This window comes from Drosophila arizonae, chromosome X (assembly GCF_054131065.1).
Source record: "Drosophila arizonae isolate 15081-1271.41 chromosome X, UAZ_ARI_1.0, whole genome shotgun sequence".
NCBI lineage: Eukaryota > Metazoa > Arthropoda > Insecta > Diptera > Drosophilidae > Drosophila > Drosophila arizonae.
The window spans coordinates 3,605,468-3,625,487 of NC_142927.1; the positions used below are offsets into that span (position 1 = coordinate 3,605,468).

Consider the following 20,020-nt stretch of genomic DNA (forward strand, 5'->3'; position numbering starts at 1 on the left):
AATGTTGAGGATTGTCAGCTAGATCTATTCCATATGATTTCTTCTTTCTTTTCGCACGGGGGGCTGAGAAAGATTCATTGACCATGAAATTGGTAAATAAGATGAAATGGTATACTAGTAATTTCGAACAAAACTCAACATTTTTTTTTTTTTTTTGACAAAGAATCATAAAGGATTTTAAACCTGGCCACGACTTGTGTCGTTAAATCGTAATACCCAAAAAGGCAAATCGTGCAAACAGAAATATGTATATTTTGAGCTTTTGTCAAACATAATTTCAAGGTACCAACAGTTATAGAAATTTATAAATAATTAATTGCCTAGAGCATAGAATTATTCGTTTGCCATTTTTAATGCGTTTTAATTGTTGGTGCAGTTGTTGTTGTTCATTTCATCCCTTTGTAGGCTCCCCTATTATCCAAAGGCAACAACAGTTTACATTCCAATTGTTGTGTTGCCTCTGCACACAAAAATGTTGCATATTTGCAATACCCAATGGCAACAGACAAACGACGGGTATTAAAGACTACTGAAATTTAGCTTCCATTCCGTATAGTTTTGCCTATAGCTCTTTGTCTTACATAATCAAAACTCTTTAATTTACAAATTATTTAATTGCATTTTCACTAGATGGTACACTTCTTTACAGGGTAACTGGCAGTCGGCATCTGGCATTTGTCACTTACATCAATTATGCTTGTGTGGGTGTTGCCATTGATCTTTGTAATGAGCCACACACACACACAAGCACACACATATATAGAGTATATACAGTACATATATTATGTGTTTGTGTATTTAAAATGCAATTTGCATAGCACACGTCAAGCGGGGGCTATATACAATTTTTAAAATGATTTATTTAAGCTCATTGTTGCCATTGAGCAATAAAAGTACGAACAAAAATTACCAAATTGGCCGCAATTAAGACCCAACAAAAATGTGGCAAAGGCAGCTTTAAAGCTCAAAATGTATTTCTGATAAAAATCAAAAAGGGGGACAAATCGGTGCTGAAGTGGGGCAAATACAGCCTAGTTGCCAAGGTTGCAGTTGCATTTCAAATATCGATACATATATGTACATATTTATTTAATGTATTTTTTAGTATGTAGGCAGCAATATTTTGACTCGGATGCCATAATGAACGCACATAAGCTGCTTATGCGGCTTAGACATTTTTTAGCGCTTTATAACTATTCTGATCGGCAGTCATTATCGATACAGACAAAGAGCAGACCGCCATGTGGTATATTTTTTTGGTATTTCGTGGTTAAGCACATGCCAATCAGAATTTTGATCAGACGCCATTTTGAGTGCCGCCTGGTAGGGGCGGAGACAGCCTGTGCAATGCATATGTATGTACAGACGGGCACACACACACACATTCTCATGCACATGCACTGCAGCAGCAACACATGATAAGAGTACGTCGTTTTCTCCTTTTTTATGGTATTGGAAAAACTATTCAAGTCTAATGGCACGAAAGAGAATAATGACGCACAATACACTTCGACAGTTTAAACGGATTCACATGATTACAAGACGCACACACACACATTCACGCACAACTCACATAGTAAATGATGTCTGTCTGTCGCCGTTTGCAGAAACTTGTTAACCATTTGAAGGCGACAAATGTCGTGCGCATTAGAGCCCAAGTTATAAGGATGCAGCACTTGGCAGTCGCTTCGAGCTGGTTTGCGCTTCTCTTCTCCTTCGCCTCTTCACACACACACATCGTGCTGCTTTTTGGCATGCAAATTTGAGCGCGCATTTGCCTTGTTGGAGCTTAAATGAATTGCACAATTTAAATCTCACAAATTAGATGCATAACAAAGAGGAAGACAAGCGAATAAGGCATGTCGATCAGCTGATCGCTTGCAGTGGCTACAGTGCTGCCATCTACTAGTTCATCAAAATGTGCTAAATTAGCCAGTTGGGTGTGGACTTGAAATTAAAAAACAAATGTATGTACATATGCATGTATGTGCATGGCATGTTAGCACGCAACAAGGACTTGAGGTTCATAAAGCAACGACCGTAGCAACTGCAGGAGTAGCAGCAGCAGCAACTGCAGCAGTGGATGCACATGTAAATGCGCGCATGTGACAATAATTCGCTTGCGGTTCGAGTGGGCTTGTGTGAGCCGTCTCGTTGTTACATACATATGTACATACATTGACGGTGGCGTCTGTTTGTTTGCGCCGCAGGCGGCAACAACTGAGTGGCGCATGTTGTGGGGCTTTGACTATGATTTTCTAATTCAATTATTATTCAAATCATATAATTTCATCTTTACAGCACGCGCAGCATGGCAGCATGCAAGCGAAGAAGAAATAAATTACAAAAAATATATATGGCAACACTGGCAGCATGTAAATAATCACATTACGCACATGCGGTCGCTGCTTGATGAGTGCGCAAAAGCGATGACATTTTAGCTTTTTAATAACCATGGCGGGCTTATGCGAAGAAGCAATGTGTTAAAGGTGGGAAGTTAAAATATATATAAATAATTATAATTAGTTTAAAATGGATATATTTTTGGCGTTTTATTGCATATTTATTGATCAGTTGATAGCGATTTTTGGCTTTTTTTTCTTGTAAGTTTGGCTTTTTCATTTCTGGCAGCACTGTTGGCTTCAAGCACCACAATAAGACAGACGTACAGGCGAATTGAGAAACCGCTGTGCTGCTGTCTGTCATCCAATCCAATTTGAGGCGCCGCCAACGAGGACGACTGCCTGCTGTCATCTGGCAACGCCGACGACAATGTTGCCATGTCACGCGCGAGCCGCCTACAATGAAATTTATTTGCTTTGCTTCGTCTTTCATTTTGCGCCTTTTGTCTTGCTGCTGGTAGCCGGCCGGCCCCCTTGGCTTCAGCTTATCCTTCATTTGTCCCGCTGTGCCGTCACTGCATTTATTTATATGTACTATATATATAAATATATATGTCTGTATGTATATTGGTATATTATTGTGCATATTAATATTGTTAAAAGCGCGTGCCGTACGCGCGCGCCTCTCTACAAAATTAGCCAGCCATTCATTGAAGCGCACGCTGTGCGGTTACGTCTGGGCTGTCCACAAGGGAGTGCGAGTGAGAGCGAGAAAGGGGCGCGAGGGGTCAAGCGAGTCGCTGAACGGTTGAATAAATGAACGGGCGTATCAATTTACACACCGGAAAGCACACACACAAACACACACATGCGCAGGTGTCTCTGTCTGCCTCTCTGTATGCGTGTGTGTGTGTGTATATTTATAATTTTTGTATGTGTGTACTTATTAATGCGTATTCATTGTCACATCCGGCGCAAGGAAATTATATTCGCCAAACGCAGCCGGACAGACACCCCCCCACCCGTGCCCCCCACATCCACTTCGTGTTCAACTGCTTTTGCCTTGGGGCTGCGGCCAGACGTTTCTTTTGTAGATTTAATTGAAATAATTGCAAAAATGCAAATGGAACAGACAATAGTTGACACAGGATATTAAGCGTGGCAATAATAATGATGATGAGAATGTTGATGACGATGATGATGATGTTGAACTCTTGAGTTATCCAGCCTTTGTTTTTCTTTCCTGCTGCTTTTGTAATGAAATAATTAGTTTGAAGAACGCTCAGCTCTGGAGATCAAGTCAGCTGATTGGTTCAATGAACCAGTTACCCTTTAGTGTTGGGTAATTGCACTTAATCATTACGAGTAGTTCACGTTCATGTGATTCCTCTGAGAGACTATCCTATTGCCAAATAAACTACATAGCTGTTATTCAAATGAGTCACCCGTTACTTACTCGAGCGTAAGTGTTGCAAAACGAGTGAAAGTGAACGGGGAATTCCAAGCCTTGTTGCAGCTGGCTGTGGCGTTGTCAAGCCATGGGTCGAGTGAAAGGCAGCTGGAAATATTTACTTATTTGCCATTTATTTTTGTTTAATTAAACGAATGGATAATATCATTGACAATTGTGGCACTTGTCGCAATAATTATCAAGGATATGTATGCATAAATCGAATGCCAGGCGCAGAACAATTGCAATGGACACAGGCACGCTTAAGGACAATGAAAATGGGACTAACAGAAAGAGAATATATATGTAAACATGTACAAAAAATGTCCCATTTTTGTAATATCAGTATTTTCGAATTTGTATGATTTTTACAACTTTATGCATCTCATTGAGAAATTAACAATCTACTTTTTTTTTAATTTGGTAAATATCTTGTGTACACGGATCCTTTGTAGAACCGAAATTTGAATAATTTCGGGTAGGCTTTGCTGCATCCCTGAGAATGTTGTCAGCTTTCGGTATTGAAAGCAACTACATATTTTCTTTAGTGTACTAACTTCGTAAGCAATCGTTTCAAAAAGCAACAAGCAGAAAACACAAGAATTTAAAATGAAAGAATTTGAGAAAATTAATAATGATGCCACTGACGAGAAAAGCGCCCGCTTCCAAATAATGAATGTAAGACAACATCGAGTTGCATCCAATTATATGGTAGAATTAGCCGAAAAAAATTAACCCAACTTATATTTCGCTCTATTCTTTTCCTTTTCCATACAGTGGAATGCCAATGCTTTTTGGGCTTGGGGTAAGTTATGTATAGCAATTTGGCATAATATTAGACGCCTATCTTCAACTTAGATATTGGGGTTGATACTTGCGCCATTTGTCGCAATCACATTGATGAGCTATGCAACGAGTGCCTATCGAATATGTCCGTTGATTGCCCGAAGGCTTGCGGGGTCTGCCAGCACGTTTACCACTACCATTGTATTTCGCGCTGGCTGACTAAGCGTCATGTCTGTCCCTTGGACTATCTCGCCTGGCAATATAAAAACTGAGACCAAAATTCCAAAGTGAGACTAGAGAGTATATTAAGATATAAATTTGATATCTATATACTATATACATGTATTCTGAATAAATTTATTGCATTGAATTATAAAATTTGGTTATGTCTTTACTTGAGATCAGATAGAGATTACATAGTATATATATAATACTATATAGAGAGTATATACAGATGTGTGTATATATATAGAATACATATGTATATGCTATACACATATTCTGAATAAACTCATTGGATGCAACTGTAAATGTTGGTTTTTTGTTTGAGATCATATATGATATGCTCTCTATATAGAAATATATATTTATATATTCATATTAATGGAATCTATATGAGCATAATTTGTTAATCTCCAGCATAATTAGCTAATTCCATCAAATTTGATCAGTTTGATTGTCTTATCTATTAGTATATTAGGTGTGAGGAAATGGGGATACTTCAGATTTTATGTAACGATATATAAAAGACTGATTCAATATCGAAATGCTTTAAATTAATAAGTAAATTTAGATACACATTTTGAATTCATAGCGTAAACTTCCAACTCCTAATTACTTTCACAGCATATTTCACATATGTGCTATGATACCATCCATATCTGATTGGTATTATTGGTATTATAAGCTTATCGAAGCAACGAGCTAATATGTGGAATATAACAATACTTTGCAATTTCATCCAAGTGGCAGGCTTAAGCTCTCTCATCTGGCAGCCATTTGACTTATCCGCAGCTGCTGCTAAATAGCTCATACGCCGCGTTGCTCAAGTTGCAGCTGCAGCAGCTTGGGCCCCATTGGGTAACATTTGTGGCTCGGCGGATGTGAAGGATGAAGCTTGTTTGGCTGAAGTCTGCGGTCTCTCTGTGTCTGCTCAACTTCCGCTGCGTTTGGCTTTTAGCTGTTCACGTTGCCATTTCCATTGCTGTTGCTGTTGTTGCTGTTGTTGCTATCGCTGTAGCTGTTGCTGTAGCTGTAGCTGTAGCGGTTCCTCTTCCTGATACGCGTTGTCCTGTTGCTGGTCCTGGTTCATGTCTGCCTCATAATTGTGTTGATTAGCTAATTAGCTGCAATTCCGCGGCCGGAAATTGCCCGTTTTGTGTGGCCCAAGCACCAGCAGCTGATAAAATGGTTACCAGAGCGTCGCTCTCCCCCACCCCTCTCACTCCCTATCTCCCGCCCTCTGCCTCTCGCTGTCTGTCTCTCTATATGTATAGCTGCTTCCCTCCCACTAACTCTAATTTTTAAGTGCACTTGCTGTCGGCTTGCCACATAATCTTGTCATGAATATATTTGTTTTGTTTGCCTCGACTCGTCGCTCTCTCCTCTCTCTCTCTCTCTCTCTCTTTCTCCCTCTTTGCACATCGCCTAAACGCTAAAGTCGCGCCATAAAAATTCATTGGCAAAAAATACGCAAAAAACGAGCCAAAGTATTACCAATCGCCGCGAGTAAGCAGTCCAGACGAGTCGCATCTCAGCTCTGCCTCTGGCTGTGGCCATAAAAGTTGAGCCACATCAACGAGCACTGGGCGTGCCCCAGACCCAAGCATCATTCACTCGCATTGAATAGTCGCAGTTCTTGTATGCTGGCATGCTTCTGAGAGGCTTTTGATTAATTCTTACTCGCTGTACAGTTACTCGCTGTGCTGTTACTCGCTGTACTGTTATTCGTTACACTGTTACTCGCTGTACTGTTATTCGTTGCACTGTTATTCGCTGTGCTGTTATTCGCTATACTGGTACTCGTTATACTGGTACTCGCTGTGCTGTTACTCGCTGTACTGTTATTCGTTACATTGTTACTCGCTGTATTGTTATTCGTTATGGTGTTACACAACTCCACTCACTGATTACTCGCAGTATTTATCAGCTCTACTCGTTCATTATCAACTTGCCAGAAATCAGGTATTTTCTCGTTGCTCAACATTTTCTCGCTCAACATTTTCACTCTCAACTCGCTGATCACTTCTCTACTACCTGCTCAAAATTTATTCGCAGAGTCTTTCCATCGTCTGTTCCTGCATATAAAAATTGCTCGCTCCAGTTTTTCATTTATCCCAGAACACTCGTTACCTCCGATTTGCAATCTTTCTACTCGTCATATTTTTTTTTCTTGCTTTCCATTTACACATCTCTTTTCCTCTCACTGCTTATTTCCTCCTGTCTCTATCTCTCTCTCTCCCACTCTTTCTCTCTCTTTCTACTCACTCGTTACTCGTTCGCAGCCTATCGTCTCGCTGTACATGATGTCGACCCAGAAAAATAGCTGATGAAAAAGAAAAACATTTTATAAAAGGAATTGCACAAAGTTTTCCTCAATATTAAAGCGAAGATGGGTTAGGGAGGGGTTTCTAAGCGAGAAAAGTATGCTACATCAAGACAGAGAGAGAGAGAGAGAGCGAGGAGAGAGCGAGAGCATACAACGACAATGCAGGCAAAGGCAATGAGCTTAAGTTCAATACATTTACTTGAATTTTCAGCTACGATGACGACGTCGATGTCGTTGACTACTTGGCATTGGGAGTGGATATGCTCTATGCCATGGACGAGGGGTGGCAGCTGATGGGTGGTAGACTCGGCAGCTGGGGGTAACATGGTAGCCCCCACGCCCCATTACAGCACATTCTGTGGCGCAAAAAATGTTCGGGAAGAGCGCAAATGTGCGAGGCGATAAGCAAAGCAGAAGCAGCAGCGCAGCTCCACTCAAAGCTCGATTCTGGCGCCTTGGGAGGGACAATTTTGGTTGTGTTTTTTTTTTTTTTTTTGTTTCGGGACACTATATAGAGCTCTGCTCTATCCGAGTCCTATTCCATGGCAATGTAATATGCGGCTAAAAATTAAATTATAGTTACATTTATAGCTATACACGCTGATATTATGTACTATTGAGCTTGCTAAGAAATTATAGCTATATGTAGAGCATCAATCATCCAATCAATCAACACAACTTCCATGCTCGTTTTTTTCCATAAGGCAAGACTTAGGCTTTACCAACAACAAATTTTTAAGCTGTGCGGAAAACATCTTACTCAAGTCAATCAATCATTCATCACCTTACATAATATTGGGGAGAGACAGTCGATTATCAAACCCATAGGAATTTTAATTTTGGAAGCAGTTCAATCATGCCAGTCAATCACTCAATTATTTCACCCATTCTAAGTATCCAACAAAAGCAATAGAAAACGCTCACAGCTATAACTAGGTATAACAATCATCAATCACCAATTAATCAATTCAAACAATCAATCTGTGAGTGCTTTAAGCTCTTACACAACGTGAGAAAATAATAATTAATATGACGCTGGACGTTATCAATCAAATTAATTAATGCTAATTAATCAGTCAATCAATCAATCAACCCTTCATCGCTCTTACTTAAAATGGAGGAAAAAACAAAAATATTTATGGCTACACATGACACATCAATCAGTCAGTCAATCGGCCAAGAAGTAAGTGAAGCAACCCCATCCTAACTCATATCAATCAATCAATCAATCAAGAAGTAAGTGAATTAAACCCTTCCTAAGCCATATATCGCATAGCTCTTATAGTTATAGGCTGCATGTTCCGAGACTGAATCTTTCAGTCAATCAATCAATCATTCAGTCAATCGCTTTCATTAACATTACTGTCGAATCAGTTGAATTGAAGCTTCGAAAGGGTGTTGGACTGTGCGCATCACTAACGGCATTCGGCAGCGTTTTTCGGCGCACACACACACACCCATCCCCATCCCACACACACACACACACACACACACATACATTGGGCGAGAAAATTGATGTCCATGTGGGTGGGTTATGTGTGTCGGTGTCTGTGTGTGCAAGTGCTTTTTGTGGATTGAGATTTTGGTGGCGCGTTTGTAAGTTTTCCGTATTCGTTTTTCGCTCTTTTGCAAATTTATCGCTTTTAGATAAAACGTTTTGCGTTTTTACGATACGAGCAGCAAACGCTGCGAACTATCAGCGGGCGATGCTGGAAGAGCTTTGTTTTTATACCCTGTACCAATTGGGCAAATGATAGCGAAATGCGTGTTGCGGCAGAAGGAAGCCTTGACGACTGCATAATGCTCATGGCATTATCTGTCAGGAATATCGATAAGTATCGATTATTTAAGTATGCCTCGCATTGACATAAGTCGACAGCTATAAGGCCAAGTGATATACAATTTGGTATGTAGGGCATATACCCTATATATTTATTAAATTTCTCTGTTGAACTATTCCAGATATTAAGCAAAGACCATGGCACGGCAGACAGGGTATCCCAGAGTCGTTTCCTCGGCATGTGCACTGCTGGATTATGAAGTAATTTAATTAAAACGTTTTAGCACAAAATAAATTTCGAGCATTATTTATGCAGCAACAGTTCGAGGCCAAAGACGAGCACAGAGCCGAGTAGGGCCCACAGCGTTAGCCAGAAGAGGGCGGCCAGCTCCTTGAAGGATAATACCAATAGTTTGGCCTGCACTGCCTCATCCTCGCGCTGCTCGATTTCGCCCTCCGGCTGATAGCCATTGAGCGTCTCGTAGGGCACCGCAGGGATCCGGGCGATGCTCTGCTCGGATTCATCCACAGCGCTAACATATTGGCGCGTCCAGTGCTCGAGGAAGCCATGCGAATGGGCCTGCATAATCTGCTTGTTGAGCACACCAACCAGATGCGAGTGCCGGCGCACATTGAACGCCAGCTGCTGGGTGAAGATGCGCTCCCTGACCAGATGCAGTCGGCGACTCATCGCGTGCACCTTGCGAAAGTAGCCGAAGTATTCGTATGGCGTTATGATCGCCACACGCTTATCGCTGCCGCTAAGCGCAGCCAGGCCGGCAAAGGACTGCAGCTCGCTGGTCTCCAGCTCCTGCGGCGGCTCCCGATCCTTCAGCTCCGGCAGACTTTCCATCCAGCGCTGCGCATTGCCAGGCGCCAGCTGAACCGTATACCTCTGGGCCAGCACCTCGGCTATAGTCTGTGGCGGATTGCGCTGCCTGTCCTGGCGCAGCATCTGGTACATGCCCGACTGGTAGGCGCTGCGTATGACCAGGGTGCACAGCAGCCACGTGACCAGCAGCAGGCGCAGCGATACGCGCTGCGGCAGTTGCCGGGACAACAGATTTCCGCCTATGGTCAGCAGCAGCAGCTGGTAATACGGATGCTGTGGTAGAGTTGAAAGGAAAACATGTTTGTAAATAGACATTTGTTCAATAAATCTAACCTTGATTAACATAACCAAAAACACTATAACATAACCTAAAACATTTCTTAACTTAACCTCACTATTTGTATAGACATAAACATATGTAACTATAAATATTGATTGTAAGTTATCTTCTATGTAATATATTTTACCTGCGGCATCTTCTTCGCAAATCGGTTCAATAGCCAAACTACGAAATAGCCCAGCGCTAGGACCAGCGCGATGGCCCGCCACAGAGCGGGATCAAAAGGAAATGCCAGTTTCTCATAGGCCGAGTAAGCACTAGGCAGATTGGTCACCAGCATAATGTGGCTCATGAAGTAGTATCTCGACTGCGAATAGGGCACCTCATCCCGCTCGTTGGGCTTATAGTGGAAGCCACCCAGAGCATATTCCGCTTTACTAAAGATCTGTAAGCCAAATAAAATGACTAAAATAATACTGAAATATATACCAAAATATTTTAATTATATTTTATAAATACCAAATAATGCTTCATATTTACAGCGAGTACCGCCAATTAAGATTATTATAAAGAAATACCGAACAAAATTTAATTTAATTTTATAATACCAAATAAAATACCCCAGTGCTAGTGCAGTCGAGTCCCCATAATTCGATTTACAAAGAAATTTAAAGTATCGAGACTTATCGAGAATGAACGATTTTCGATTTAGTGGGGCTGAAACTATCGAGACTCGACTGTACCAAAAAATGTCCAACAGAAGTTTTCAGCACTGGTTTTCCTTCAACCGAAATAGAAACCCGAAGCTACGGCAAACCATCCTTTTAGTATTTGTTCACTTATAAATATCACGTATACGCACCTTCTCGAACACCCAGCCGGACTCATCGAAAGTCTCACGCACTTGCGACTCGTTCAGCCAGTAGAGGCCGACGGAAAAGTTCAAATTATCGGCCATGAACTGCAGCAGTTCGCCCTCGATGCCCAGGAAGGTGCCATCATCGCGTCTCACCAAATACGGCATGTCCGGCCACGTGGCGCAGGTCAAAGTGCAGCCAAAGAAGTTGTCCAGCTTGGCTGGGAAATATTCGTCGAGCTCCCAAGCACCCAGCTTGCCGTCAAATCGATTCACAACACTGGCACGGACACGCCGACAGCCGTGATTCGCACTGTACGGAAAATAGCTGAGCAGCAGCAGGTCCTGTCCGTCGAACACCAGCAGGCCTGCTTTCAGCACGCTGCGGTTCCACAGCAGCTTCATGACCAGCTCCGGCTGCGGATCCAGCATATAGATGAGCGTATAGGACAAATCGCTCGTTGCGCCCAGCTGTTCGTAGAGGCGCTGCAGTGCACGCAGATCCTCCACCAGCAACAGCACAGCATGCCTATACGGCCTGTACGACAGGACCCTCTGCTGGAACAGGTAGCGCGGTTGCGGCGCTGCGGCTGGCAATGCCATCAACACGCCACCCAACAGCTCCAGCAGCGGCGACCGAGCCGTCAGCGAGCTGTACTTCAAGTGAACGTAAAGCGTCTGGCTGTGCGACATCTCCGACTGTTGCAGCACCTGGGCCATTGCCAGCGACAGCGACTTCAACCTTGAGGTTGTCTCCATCTGCATCACCAGTGTCGCGTGACATTGCGGCAGCGGCAGCAGCAACGCCAAACTGAACAGAAGACAAACAGTTAGCCGCATTTCTCGGCTTGTGAGCTGCAACTGACATCCAATGGGTTTGCCTTGTTCTTGTTCCTGTTCTTGTTCTTGTTCTTGATTCGCCGACTCCAGGGAAATATATTTAATGGACAGCTAATAGGCACAGGGCATGTTTAATAATTCGAAATGCTACCCCTTGCTTCATGATTAGCATTTATCTGATTGTCACAATTACACAACAAGGCAAGCCGTTAAAAAATTGTCTCATTTAATTTCAATCGATTAGTGGTTATCGAAATGACGATCCACGCACTATCGAGTTAACCACTAAAAAATACCAAAAGCGATGAATACGCTGAGTAAACAATGCTTGGCAGATAAAAATAAATGAAGAATAAACTGAGATGAATTATAAATACTTAATTATTTGTATTTATAAGTCATCTCAATTTGTTCTTATCATTATCAGATACATCATCATCAAGGAAATTCAACAATCGGTAACAGAAATGAAGCCTGAGCCATTAAAAAAATACCAAACATAATTGGGGAAACTAAAAAGATTTAAACAAATAGAACCAGTAGATCAAAATAGCACAACATAAGAAGAAACCTTTAACAATTCTAAATAAAGATTATAAATGCAGAACATACATATAAAGCCACAGGCATTGCGACGTAGTCGAAGAATGTCCATTAATGCATTAAATCGATTTCAACTCAGTAATTGGGTAATTGAGCCAATCAGATGAGAATACGCCTCAAGGGTTTGGTAAATATACACACACACACACATACATACATACATACATAGATTTGTATGGATTGCTACGCTGACACATGTTTATTAAATCAGCATTAAATGGATTCCCCATGAGTCAGCCGGGGCACAGACAATTGCCTCTAGTGCAAAAGGCAAAGCTAACTGCTGAGCAGGCGCCTACTGTTGCTGTCTCTCTCTCTCTCTCTCTCTCTCTCTCTCTCTCTCTCTCTCTCTCGCCCTGGCTGGCTCTATGTGCAATGATTAACGGTGCTCTCGCAACGCCTATCGGCAATTAAAAGTCAAAGCTTATCATTTTCTACATTTTTGTAAAGTGCTTCTTTTAATTGGGTGTACATACATAATTCAAATAACTTTTAGCTAATCATCAATAATATCAGTATCGTTATCATCATCATTATCGTTATCGTTATCGTTATCGTTAGCGACATCGTCATCGTCATCCTCGAAATGAAAGTAGTCCACCTCGTCATCAAGGTCGTCCTTCTTGGCGATGCGTCGATTTGACTTGTTCTTCTCCGTGGTCGTTCGCATCGCATTGTCCAGCTCCGGGTCCTCCGACTCCTGCTCCTCCTCCTCCGTCTCGTCAAAGAGGCCACGTTCGGCGGCGCCAAGCTCATAGACAGGCTCATCCTTTCCCCTCGCCCTGCTGCTGGACAGACGCACCAAAAGCGGCGGCTTGACAACCACACGCGTCTGATTCGTATGATGATTGAGCATGCCCTGATAGAGATGGGGAAACCGGCGCTGAAACTCCGCCTTAATGCGCAACAGGCGCTCCAGCATGCCGGGCGTGAGCAGCTGCTGCGTGCGCGCCATGATGTGCGTATCTCGTCGTGGTCTCAGATACGCCTCATAGCTGCCGCCGCCGCTGTATAGAGGATAGTGTGGATCGTACGGCTTCTGGTTCCAGGGATCGTTTGGCTGGGCCACGGGCAGCAGACCCATATACGGACGGAGCAGGCCCTCTTTGAAGCCAATTGTGGAGCCAACAGTTTCGTTAACATTCGATGTGGATGATGATGTGGATGTTGATGTTGATGTGGATGCTGTTGATGGACTGTTTGATGCAAATGAAAGTGAACGAAATGAAATTAAGCTAAATTAGTGAATGGTAATGTTAATGTTAATGTTAAAGTTAACGTTAATGTTAATATTAATGTTTATGTTATTGATACACATTTGCATTGTGCTCAATTAGCGGATGATGATGATGATGAGATGTAGCTGCTACTGCTGCTGCTGCTGCTGTTGCTTGGGCGCTGCTTGCGGCGGCGGCGCAAACGCTTTGAGTATTTGCTGGGGCGACGGGTGGAGCTGGTTGGGTTGGTGGGGTTGCTGTTTGGGACTCGATTGCTGCCGGCCATCTGGGCAAACGCCTTTTCACGCTGGAGCTGCAAACGAAGGAGTTCGTTTAGCACATCGATCAGCTGATCGAGCTTCGTACTGCGCTCGCGCAACAGCGATAGCTCCTTGGGCGCCCTGCCGCTGGCCTTCGTTACCTTCGCTTGGCGCGTCGTACGCAATCCCAGCCGTGTGCTGCGCCTGCGCACAAATTTACCGCGCAGCGCATAGGGATGGGGCGTGGTCGTGTCAGCCCCCTCATTTGAGCCAGCCTCCGTTTCGGTGTCCTTGATGGCATTGGCATGCAGCGCCGCATTCAACAGCTGTGCCTGATGCAGCGCCCCAGCCGAAGGCTCCGTGGTGCTGCTGGAGCCTGTGGCACGCTTCGATTTGTTATCCGTATCGTAGGGCTGCAGCTCTTGGTAGCTGTAGTCGCCAGAGCCATTGCTGTCGGGTTTCGATAGATCCAGGTGGTCGCCCTGGGCATATTGCTGCTCGTGCGTCTTGGACAAATAGTTGGTATCGTAGCCTTTGCTGGCCAGCAGACGTTCCCAGTGCTCGGCATTTGGCGGCTTCTCTGTGGTGGTGGTGCTGGTGGTGGTTGTGGTGCTAGTCGTGCTACTGGTGCTGCTGCTCGTGCTGGTTGCCTCCACTTGCCGGCAATCCCGTAACCGTTGCTCCGCCTTGGTCAGCTGCTCCTTGAGGCTTTCGATCAGGCCGTAGAGCTTCTTGAATTCGATTCGTGTCGCCGCCAGCTCTGCGCGCATTTGCGAGCGCTCGCTGCTCGCCTCATCCATTTGCGCCTTCTCAGTTACACTTTGCCTTGTGGGCGTGGCAGCTGTCGTTGACTCCGTGACGTATTCCTCCGGCGGAGTGGCGACCGTCTCACCAGCTGCCAGCTGTTCGCTGCTTATCTCCAGCGGCTCCTGGCTGGCACGTTCCAGCGCCTCGCGCACTGAGGCCGCATTGTAGCGCATCAGCGCCTCCGCCGGATCCTCATCCGGGCTCAGTGTGATCTCCTTCAGGCCCAGCTTGTACTCCTTGCGCAGAGCATTCAGCGAACTCTCATCGATGGTCTCCAGCGTGCCATATTCGGCGTTACGCCGGCTCCTGCTGCGCTGTGCTCTGGCACAGGAGCAGCCGCCAGGACTGGCTCGGCTGGCGCAACGACAGCTGCTGCCGCAGGCGCAGTGAGCGCTGCCGCAGCCGCAGCCGCCGGCATGCAAAGCTGGCGAGGAATTGCTTAAACTATTTGCTAACCTTTTCTGTATGCGATGATCGCCGTTCGGCAGGGATGGGGGCGTGCCCGAGCTAGTGTCGTTGTTGTGGTTGTGGTTGTAGTTGTTGTTGTTGTTGCTGTTGCTGTTGCTGTTCGTGGTGGTAATAGTGGTGATCATCTGCTCATCCTGCCGCTCCTTCTGCTCGTTGGGTTTTATTGCCTGAAATGCGTCGCCTGTTAATGACAATGAGGAACAGCGGGCGTGGAAGAAGATGGAGAAATGTGAATGATATGAAGCCAACTACATGGGTGTCGGTGTGTGTGTTAATGTATGTGGGCGTATGCTGTGCGTATGTGTGTGAGTGTGCGTGGCTTAGCTTAAAACTAATTGAACTCTGTCTATATATAACGAAGGCAACGGCTTGTCGGGACTTGATTCCGGAATTCCCTAGCTATACACATGACCTAAAGACTTTAAGGCTTTCGCAGTGAAAGTTCCTTCCTAGATTTCAGCTTTTCGCACCCTGGGAAAGACTGGAACTTCTCTCAGTGAAATTCCTGAGCTGCAGTTCTAATCATAGCTGTAAAATTTCCAAAGCGAAGGCTTCAACAAGCTCGAAATTTCCTGAGCGGACCTCTTCCAGCTCATAGGTCAAAGCTAAGGGACTTCTCTCATATGGCCATTGGATCTCATGAAGCTGGTTCAAGGGTCTCTCTTTCTATCCTGGATTTCATTTAATGTTTTCTTCATTAGCTTAGGTTGAACTTAAGACTCCCATAACTGAGCCGTAGTTTTCCGATAGTCCCTTCTAGCGATTGTCTTGTCTAGGGTTAAACTTACCATCATGGTGTTATGCTGGCGCAGCATGGAGTCGATCTCGTCGTTACCCACAGCCGCCCGATACCCACCATATGCATTGGAGCCGTAGCCACCACCGCCGTAGCCGCCACCGCCGTAGCCGCCACCGCCGTAGCTGGTGCCGTAGCTGGGTCTATGCGCATGTCCGTAACTTGGACCGTAGGCCGGTGCATAGCTAGCTGACGGCGTATTATGGTAGTAGTTGATGATGGTGGGCGCCGACTTGGACTTGGATTTCTTGCGGTGATCCCCACCCAGGCCAAGTATATCCACTGTTTGTGGCGAGAGGTTAAGATCGGTACTGCGGAATACGCCAAAGAGATTACCTTTGTGTCGTGCCTGGCCGGCGTTTTCGGGCATTTGCGGTTTCGCCTCTCCCAGCATTCCATCGGCATCGATTTGCGGCTGTTGCTGCTCCATTTGTTGTTGATCCATCTGCTGCTGCTGCTGTTGCTGCTGCATAGCCAGCATCTTCTCAGCCGCCCACTGCCGCTCGGCTGCCTGATTCATGCTCTTCTCGGAGGTTTGCTTTTCCTGTGCCTTGATCTGTTCCTCGGTCCACTGACGCTGCTGCATATCCTGCTGTGCCTTGGCTTGACCCTCGGCCCATTGACGTTGTTGCTCCTGTTGCTGCTGCTGCGCCGCCTTGGCCTGATCCTCGGTGGATTGCCGCATCATGGGTGTCTGGAGCGCTGAGTCCTGTTCCCTTTGCGCCTTGGCCTGATCCTCCGACCACGCACGCTGCTGCATGTCCTGCTGCGCCTTTGCCTGCTGTTCCATCCATTGGCGCTGCTGCTGCTCCTGGGTCTGGGCCTCTGTCCACTGTCGCATCATCATGTGTCCCTGCGGCTGCATCGTCATGGGCATTTGGAATTGCTCAGGGGCTTTCTGCGCTACCATAAACTGACGCATCATTGGGGCACTCGGTTGCTGCATTACCATGGGTGTCTGCTGCTGTGAGTTTTGTGCTTTAGCCTGTTCGTCCACCCATTGGCGCATCTGCTGTTGTGCCTCCTGCTCCTTAGCCTGTTGCGCCTTTGCTTGATCCTCGCTCCATTGACGCATCTGTTGCTGCTGCTGTGCCTTTGCCTGCTCCTCCGACCACTGTCGCATCATTTGGGCGTTTTCTTGCTGTGGCATGGTCTGCTCCTGCATCCATTGGCGCTGCTGCTCTTTAGCCTTGGCCTCACTCTCCGCCCACTGGCGCATCATCATGGGATTCTGCTGCTGCATCTGCTGCGACTGCTGCTGCTCTTTGGCCTTGGCCTCACTCTCCGCCCACTGGCGCATCATCATGGGATTCTGTTGCTGCATCTGCTGCTGCATCTGCTGCGACTGCTGCTGCTCTTTGGCCTTGGCCTCACTCTCCGCCCACTGGCGCATCATCATGGGATTCTGTTGCTGCATCTGCTGCAGCATCTGCTGCGACTGCTGCTGCTCTTTAGCCTTGGCCTCACCCTCCGCCCACTGGCGCATCATCATGGGATTCTGTTGCTGCATCTGCTGCAGCATCTGCTGCGACTGCTGCTGCTCCTTGGCCTTCCGTTCGGCATTCTCAGCGGCCATGCGATAGGCGTAGGCCATTACCTTGACGATGTCCTCCTTGGACAGGGTCTGCGGCTGCTGTCCAGTCATAATCTGGCGCTTGGTATAGGTTCTGCGCTGCATCTCCCTGCTCAGCAGGCGGCGCACATAGTCGTCCCGTAGGGCACGCTCAATGTCAGCTCGGGTGATCTTGTGGACTGGCGTGCGGCTCAGGGGGTAGCGCAGCTTGTAGGAGGCGCCGTTCCTTGCCGACTCACCTTGGGCATGGGCGCGCATCTCGCGTGCCAGTCGCTCAATCTGCTGCAGCTGCTGCAGTTCTTCGATTACCTGGCGCTCGAAGGCCTCCAGCTTGGACTCGATTTGAGCACGATCCGTGGTCTTGCCATTGCCCTGCTCCTCCTCGTTCTCCTGCTTGCTGGGCATACGGAACCAGAGCAACGGCACTTGCTGCTTCTCCTGCTCCATCTGTAGCGCTGACTTAATCTTCAGCTGAGCCAGCTGCGCCTGCGTCTGCTGTGGCGCCCGATAGTTGATGCTGTCGTGGTGCTCCGGTTTGACACGCACCTCCGATATGTCCGAGGCCTGGGCACTGCTGCCCGGCAAGAACTGACGTAGTCCGGCCATGAACGAATCCGGGGTCGGGGCTCCGGGTATACCGCTCAAGGCGCTGCCCAACAGGTTGTTGCTGCCATCGAAGAACGATCCGAATCCCGGTGGTGGAGCCTGGCCAAGCGTCGGGCCAGCAGGTGCCGGCGCCGGTGCTGCCGGCTCATCCGCGGGCTTGGCTGCGGGTGGAGCTGGTGTGGTCGTGGTCGCAGCGGGTGCCTGGCCGAGCAGGCCGTCGAGTGTTGGCAGTCCAAAGCTCTGCATAACGGGCGCCATCTGGCCTAGATTGAAGGCATCCGGCATTGGCGGCATCTGCCCGAGATTGAAGTTGTCCGGCAGTGGGGGCATTTGGCCCAGGCTGAAGCCGTCCGGCAGCCAGCCGGCGGGTGGTCGGGGCATCATCTGAGCAAGATTCGGCGGGACCATCTGGGCAAGATTCGGCGGCGGCATCTGGCCAAGCATTTGCTGCATTTGCTGCAACATAGCCGCGCCATTCAGCGCTCCTGGCGGAGCTGGGGCAGGTGGTGCAGGAGCAGCAGGAGCTGCATCCTGACGCGTTACACGTGACTTGTGACCATTCGCATCATCGGCTAGGACCAGCACCACCTTGGAGGGAGATGCCTGCAGATTGTCCGGCACGGCGCCGAGCAGAGTCTGCGCCGGAAAGAGGCTGCCCCAACGCAAGAGGCTGCTCAAAGCTGGGAACATGAAATAGAAGGCATCCACTGTGGGAATGCCACTGTGAGGTAGCGTAACGGGTGGCATCTGAGCGAGAATCTACAAGTGGGTGGAATGACAGAGAGAGAGAGAGAGAGAGGAAATGATGGTAGGACAGGGATACAAGAGAAAGAGGGAGAGAGAGAGCGGGTCAAGGACGAAAACATAAAAAGAAGAAAAGGAGAAAGGATTAGAAAATTGAACTGGACGAAAATTAGCTAAAATCATAATTATAACCAACAAATCGCAATCTTCCTATAACTAAGTATTAAACTGATTGTTCCTATAGAAATTTAATGTTAAAGTGTCTAGACATAAAGAGAAAAACGTATTTGCTTACGTATACATTAGTTCTATTGAGATTGTCTAGTCTTTCTAGTCCTTTTCTAGACTTATCGATAGTTCAAGTCTCGCCCATTTGCATCCTGGTATTTGGGTTTACTAACCTGATCTTGGCTGGGTATCTGCAGCTTGGCCGGCGCAGTGGTGGCATTTGTCGCATCACCCTTAGTGTCGCCCTGGGTCAAGCTATCGACGGCAGCAGCTGCCTCGGGGCCGCTGACAACGGTGGCACCCGGCTGCGCATCCTGGGCGCTGCACAATGCGCCGCCTAGCAGCAGCAGCGTTAAACTCAACAAACGCATCCTTAAGACGTATATCCTATTTTCTATTTGTATATAGCCCGCACTTCGCACTTCGCACTTTGCACTCGCCACTGTCACTTTCACTTATTCCAGAGCACTTTCGCTTGAGCGTCGAACGGCAACTGACGTTCCAAACGCTCCAACGCTGGCCCATATAGAATACCTGGTCGTCGTCGGCGGCGGCGGCGGCGCAGCAGCAGCAGACCAAAATTGTCGACGTCGCCGAATCGTGCTGTAGAGCTGCGCTGCTTTTTGCACGCATCGCGAGGTGGCAGGCCACGCCCCCCGGCTTTGACACCAAAAAATATTTGCCATTGCATTTCGATTTCGTTTCCGTGTGCCACAAAAAGACAACTAACAAGAATAGAGTCTTCAAATGGAAAGTGAACAACGTTAAGATACCCTGTAAACAAATGCGAATGCTATGGGGAGTTACGTATACAAATGTAGGTCAAGGGCAAAGGAGGAAAGTAATAAATACTAAACTACAAGAGATATCAATTTCAATATATCAATTCGAATTACAGATATTAATAAATCAACATACCGAATAGACGCTAAACATATATGGGCTAAGTGTACGATATTCCGATATTAAATAGATTCCGATGACATATCGATATAAATTCGATG

At 46.5% G+C, this 20,020-nt stretch overlaps 4 protein-coding genes across 4 annotated transcripts; 1 reads left to right on the top strand and 3 right to left on the bottom strand.

The window, feature by feature from the left end:
* The first annotated feature begins 4,280 nt into the window (after positions 1 to 4,280).
* LOC108620113 (uncharacterized) lies at positions 4,281 to 4,956 on the top strand. Its single transcript, XM_018016993.2, has 3 exons — positions 4,281 to 4,470; positions 4,570 to 4,597; positions 4,651 to 4,956. The coding sequence occupies exons 1-3, from the start codon at positions 4,402 to 4,404 to the stop codon at positions 4,848 to 4,850; spliced, it is 297 nt and encodes a 98-aa protein (XP_017872482.1). The 5' UTR covers positions 4,281 to 4,401; the 3' UTR covers positions 4,851 to 4,956.
* A 4,077-nt stretch (positions 4,957 to 9,033) lies between these two features.
* On the bottom strand, positions 9,034 to 11,882 carry Ir7b (Ionotropic receptor 7b). Its single transcript, XM_018016990.2, has 3 exons — positions 10,881 to 11,882; positions 10,206 to 10,463; positions 9,034 to 10,011 (listed from the first exon to the last, which is right to left on the bottom strand). The coding sequence occupies exons 1-3, from the start codon at positions 11,712 to 11,714 to the stop codon at positions 9,211 to 9,213; spliced, it is 1,893 nt and encodes a 630-aa protein (XP_017872479.1). The 5' UTR covers positions 11,715 to 11,882; the 3' UTR covers positions 9,034 to 9,210.
* Positions 11,883 to 12,741: 859 nt separating this feature from the next.
* LOC149267808 (defective chorion protein, FC125 isoform-like) lies at positions 12,742 to 13,641 on the bottom strand. The gene is made up of 2 exons (XM_089473192.1): positions 13,634 to 13,641; positions 12,742 to 13,513 (listed from the first exon to the last, which is right to left on the bottom strand). Exons 1-2 carry the CDS (start codon positions 13,639 to 13,641, stop codon positions 12,814 to 12,816), a joined length of 708 nt encoding a protein of 235 aa, XP_089329318.1. The 3' UTR covers positions 12,742 to 12,813.
* Positions 13,642 to 13,646: 5 nt separating this feature from the next.
* LOC108620109 (defective chorion protein, FC177 isoform) lies at positions 13,647 to 19,616 on the bottom strand. Its single transcript, XM_018016982.2, has 4 exons — positions 19,190 to 19,616; positions 16,202 to 18,803; positions 15,858 to 16,147; positions 13,647 to 15,236 (listed from the first exon to the last, which is right to left on the bottom strand). Exons 1-4 carry the CDS (start codon positions 19,385 to 19,387, stop codon positions 13,647 to 13,649), a joined length of 4,680 nt encoding a protein of 1,559 aa, XP_017872471.2. The 5' UTR covers positions 19,388 to 19,616.
* Between the last annotated feature and the right edge of the window lie 404 nt (positions 19,617 to 20,020).

Coding starts and splice junctions, on each gene's coding strand:
- Ir7b (XM_018016990.2), bottom strand. CDS start 11,714: ATGCGGCTAACTGTTTGTCTTCTGTTCAGTTTGGCGTTGCTGCTGCCG. Junction 10,464..10,880: donor CCGGCTGGGTGTTCGAGAAG/GTGCGTATACGT, acceptor TTTGGCTTACAG/ATCTTTAGTAAAGCGGAATA. Junction 10,012..10,205: donor TTGCGAAGAAGATGCCGCAG/GTAAAATATATT, acceptor ACTCTACCACAG/CATCCGTATTACCAGCTGCT.
- LOC108620109 (XM_018016982.2), bottom strand. CDS start 19,387: ATGCGTTTGTTGAGTTTAACGCTGCTGCTGCTAGGCGGCGCATTGTGC. Junction 16,148..16,201: donor CGGCCAGGCACGACACAAAG/GTAATCTCTTTG, acceptor CGCCACAAACAG/TGGATATACTTGGCCTGGGT. Junction 15,237..15,857: donor GCCAGCATAACACCATGATG/GTAAGTTTAACC, acceptor GACGCATTTCAG/GCAATAAAACCCAACGAGCA.
- LOC108620113 (XM_018016993.2), top strand. CDS start 4,402: ATGAAAGAATTTGAGAAAATTAATAATGATGCCACTGACGAGAAAAGC. Junction 4,471..4,569: donor CCCGCTTCCAAATAATGAAT/GTAAGACAACAT, acceptor TTTTCCATACAG/TGGAATGCCAATGCTTTTTG. Junction 4,598..4,650: donor CAATGCTTTTTGGGCTTGGG/GTAAGTTATGTA, acceptor TCTTCAACTTAG/ATATTGGGGTTGATACTTGC.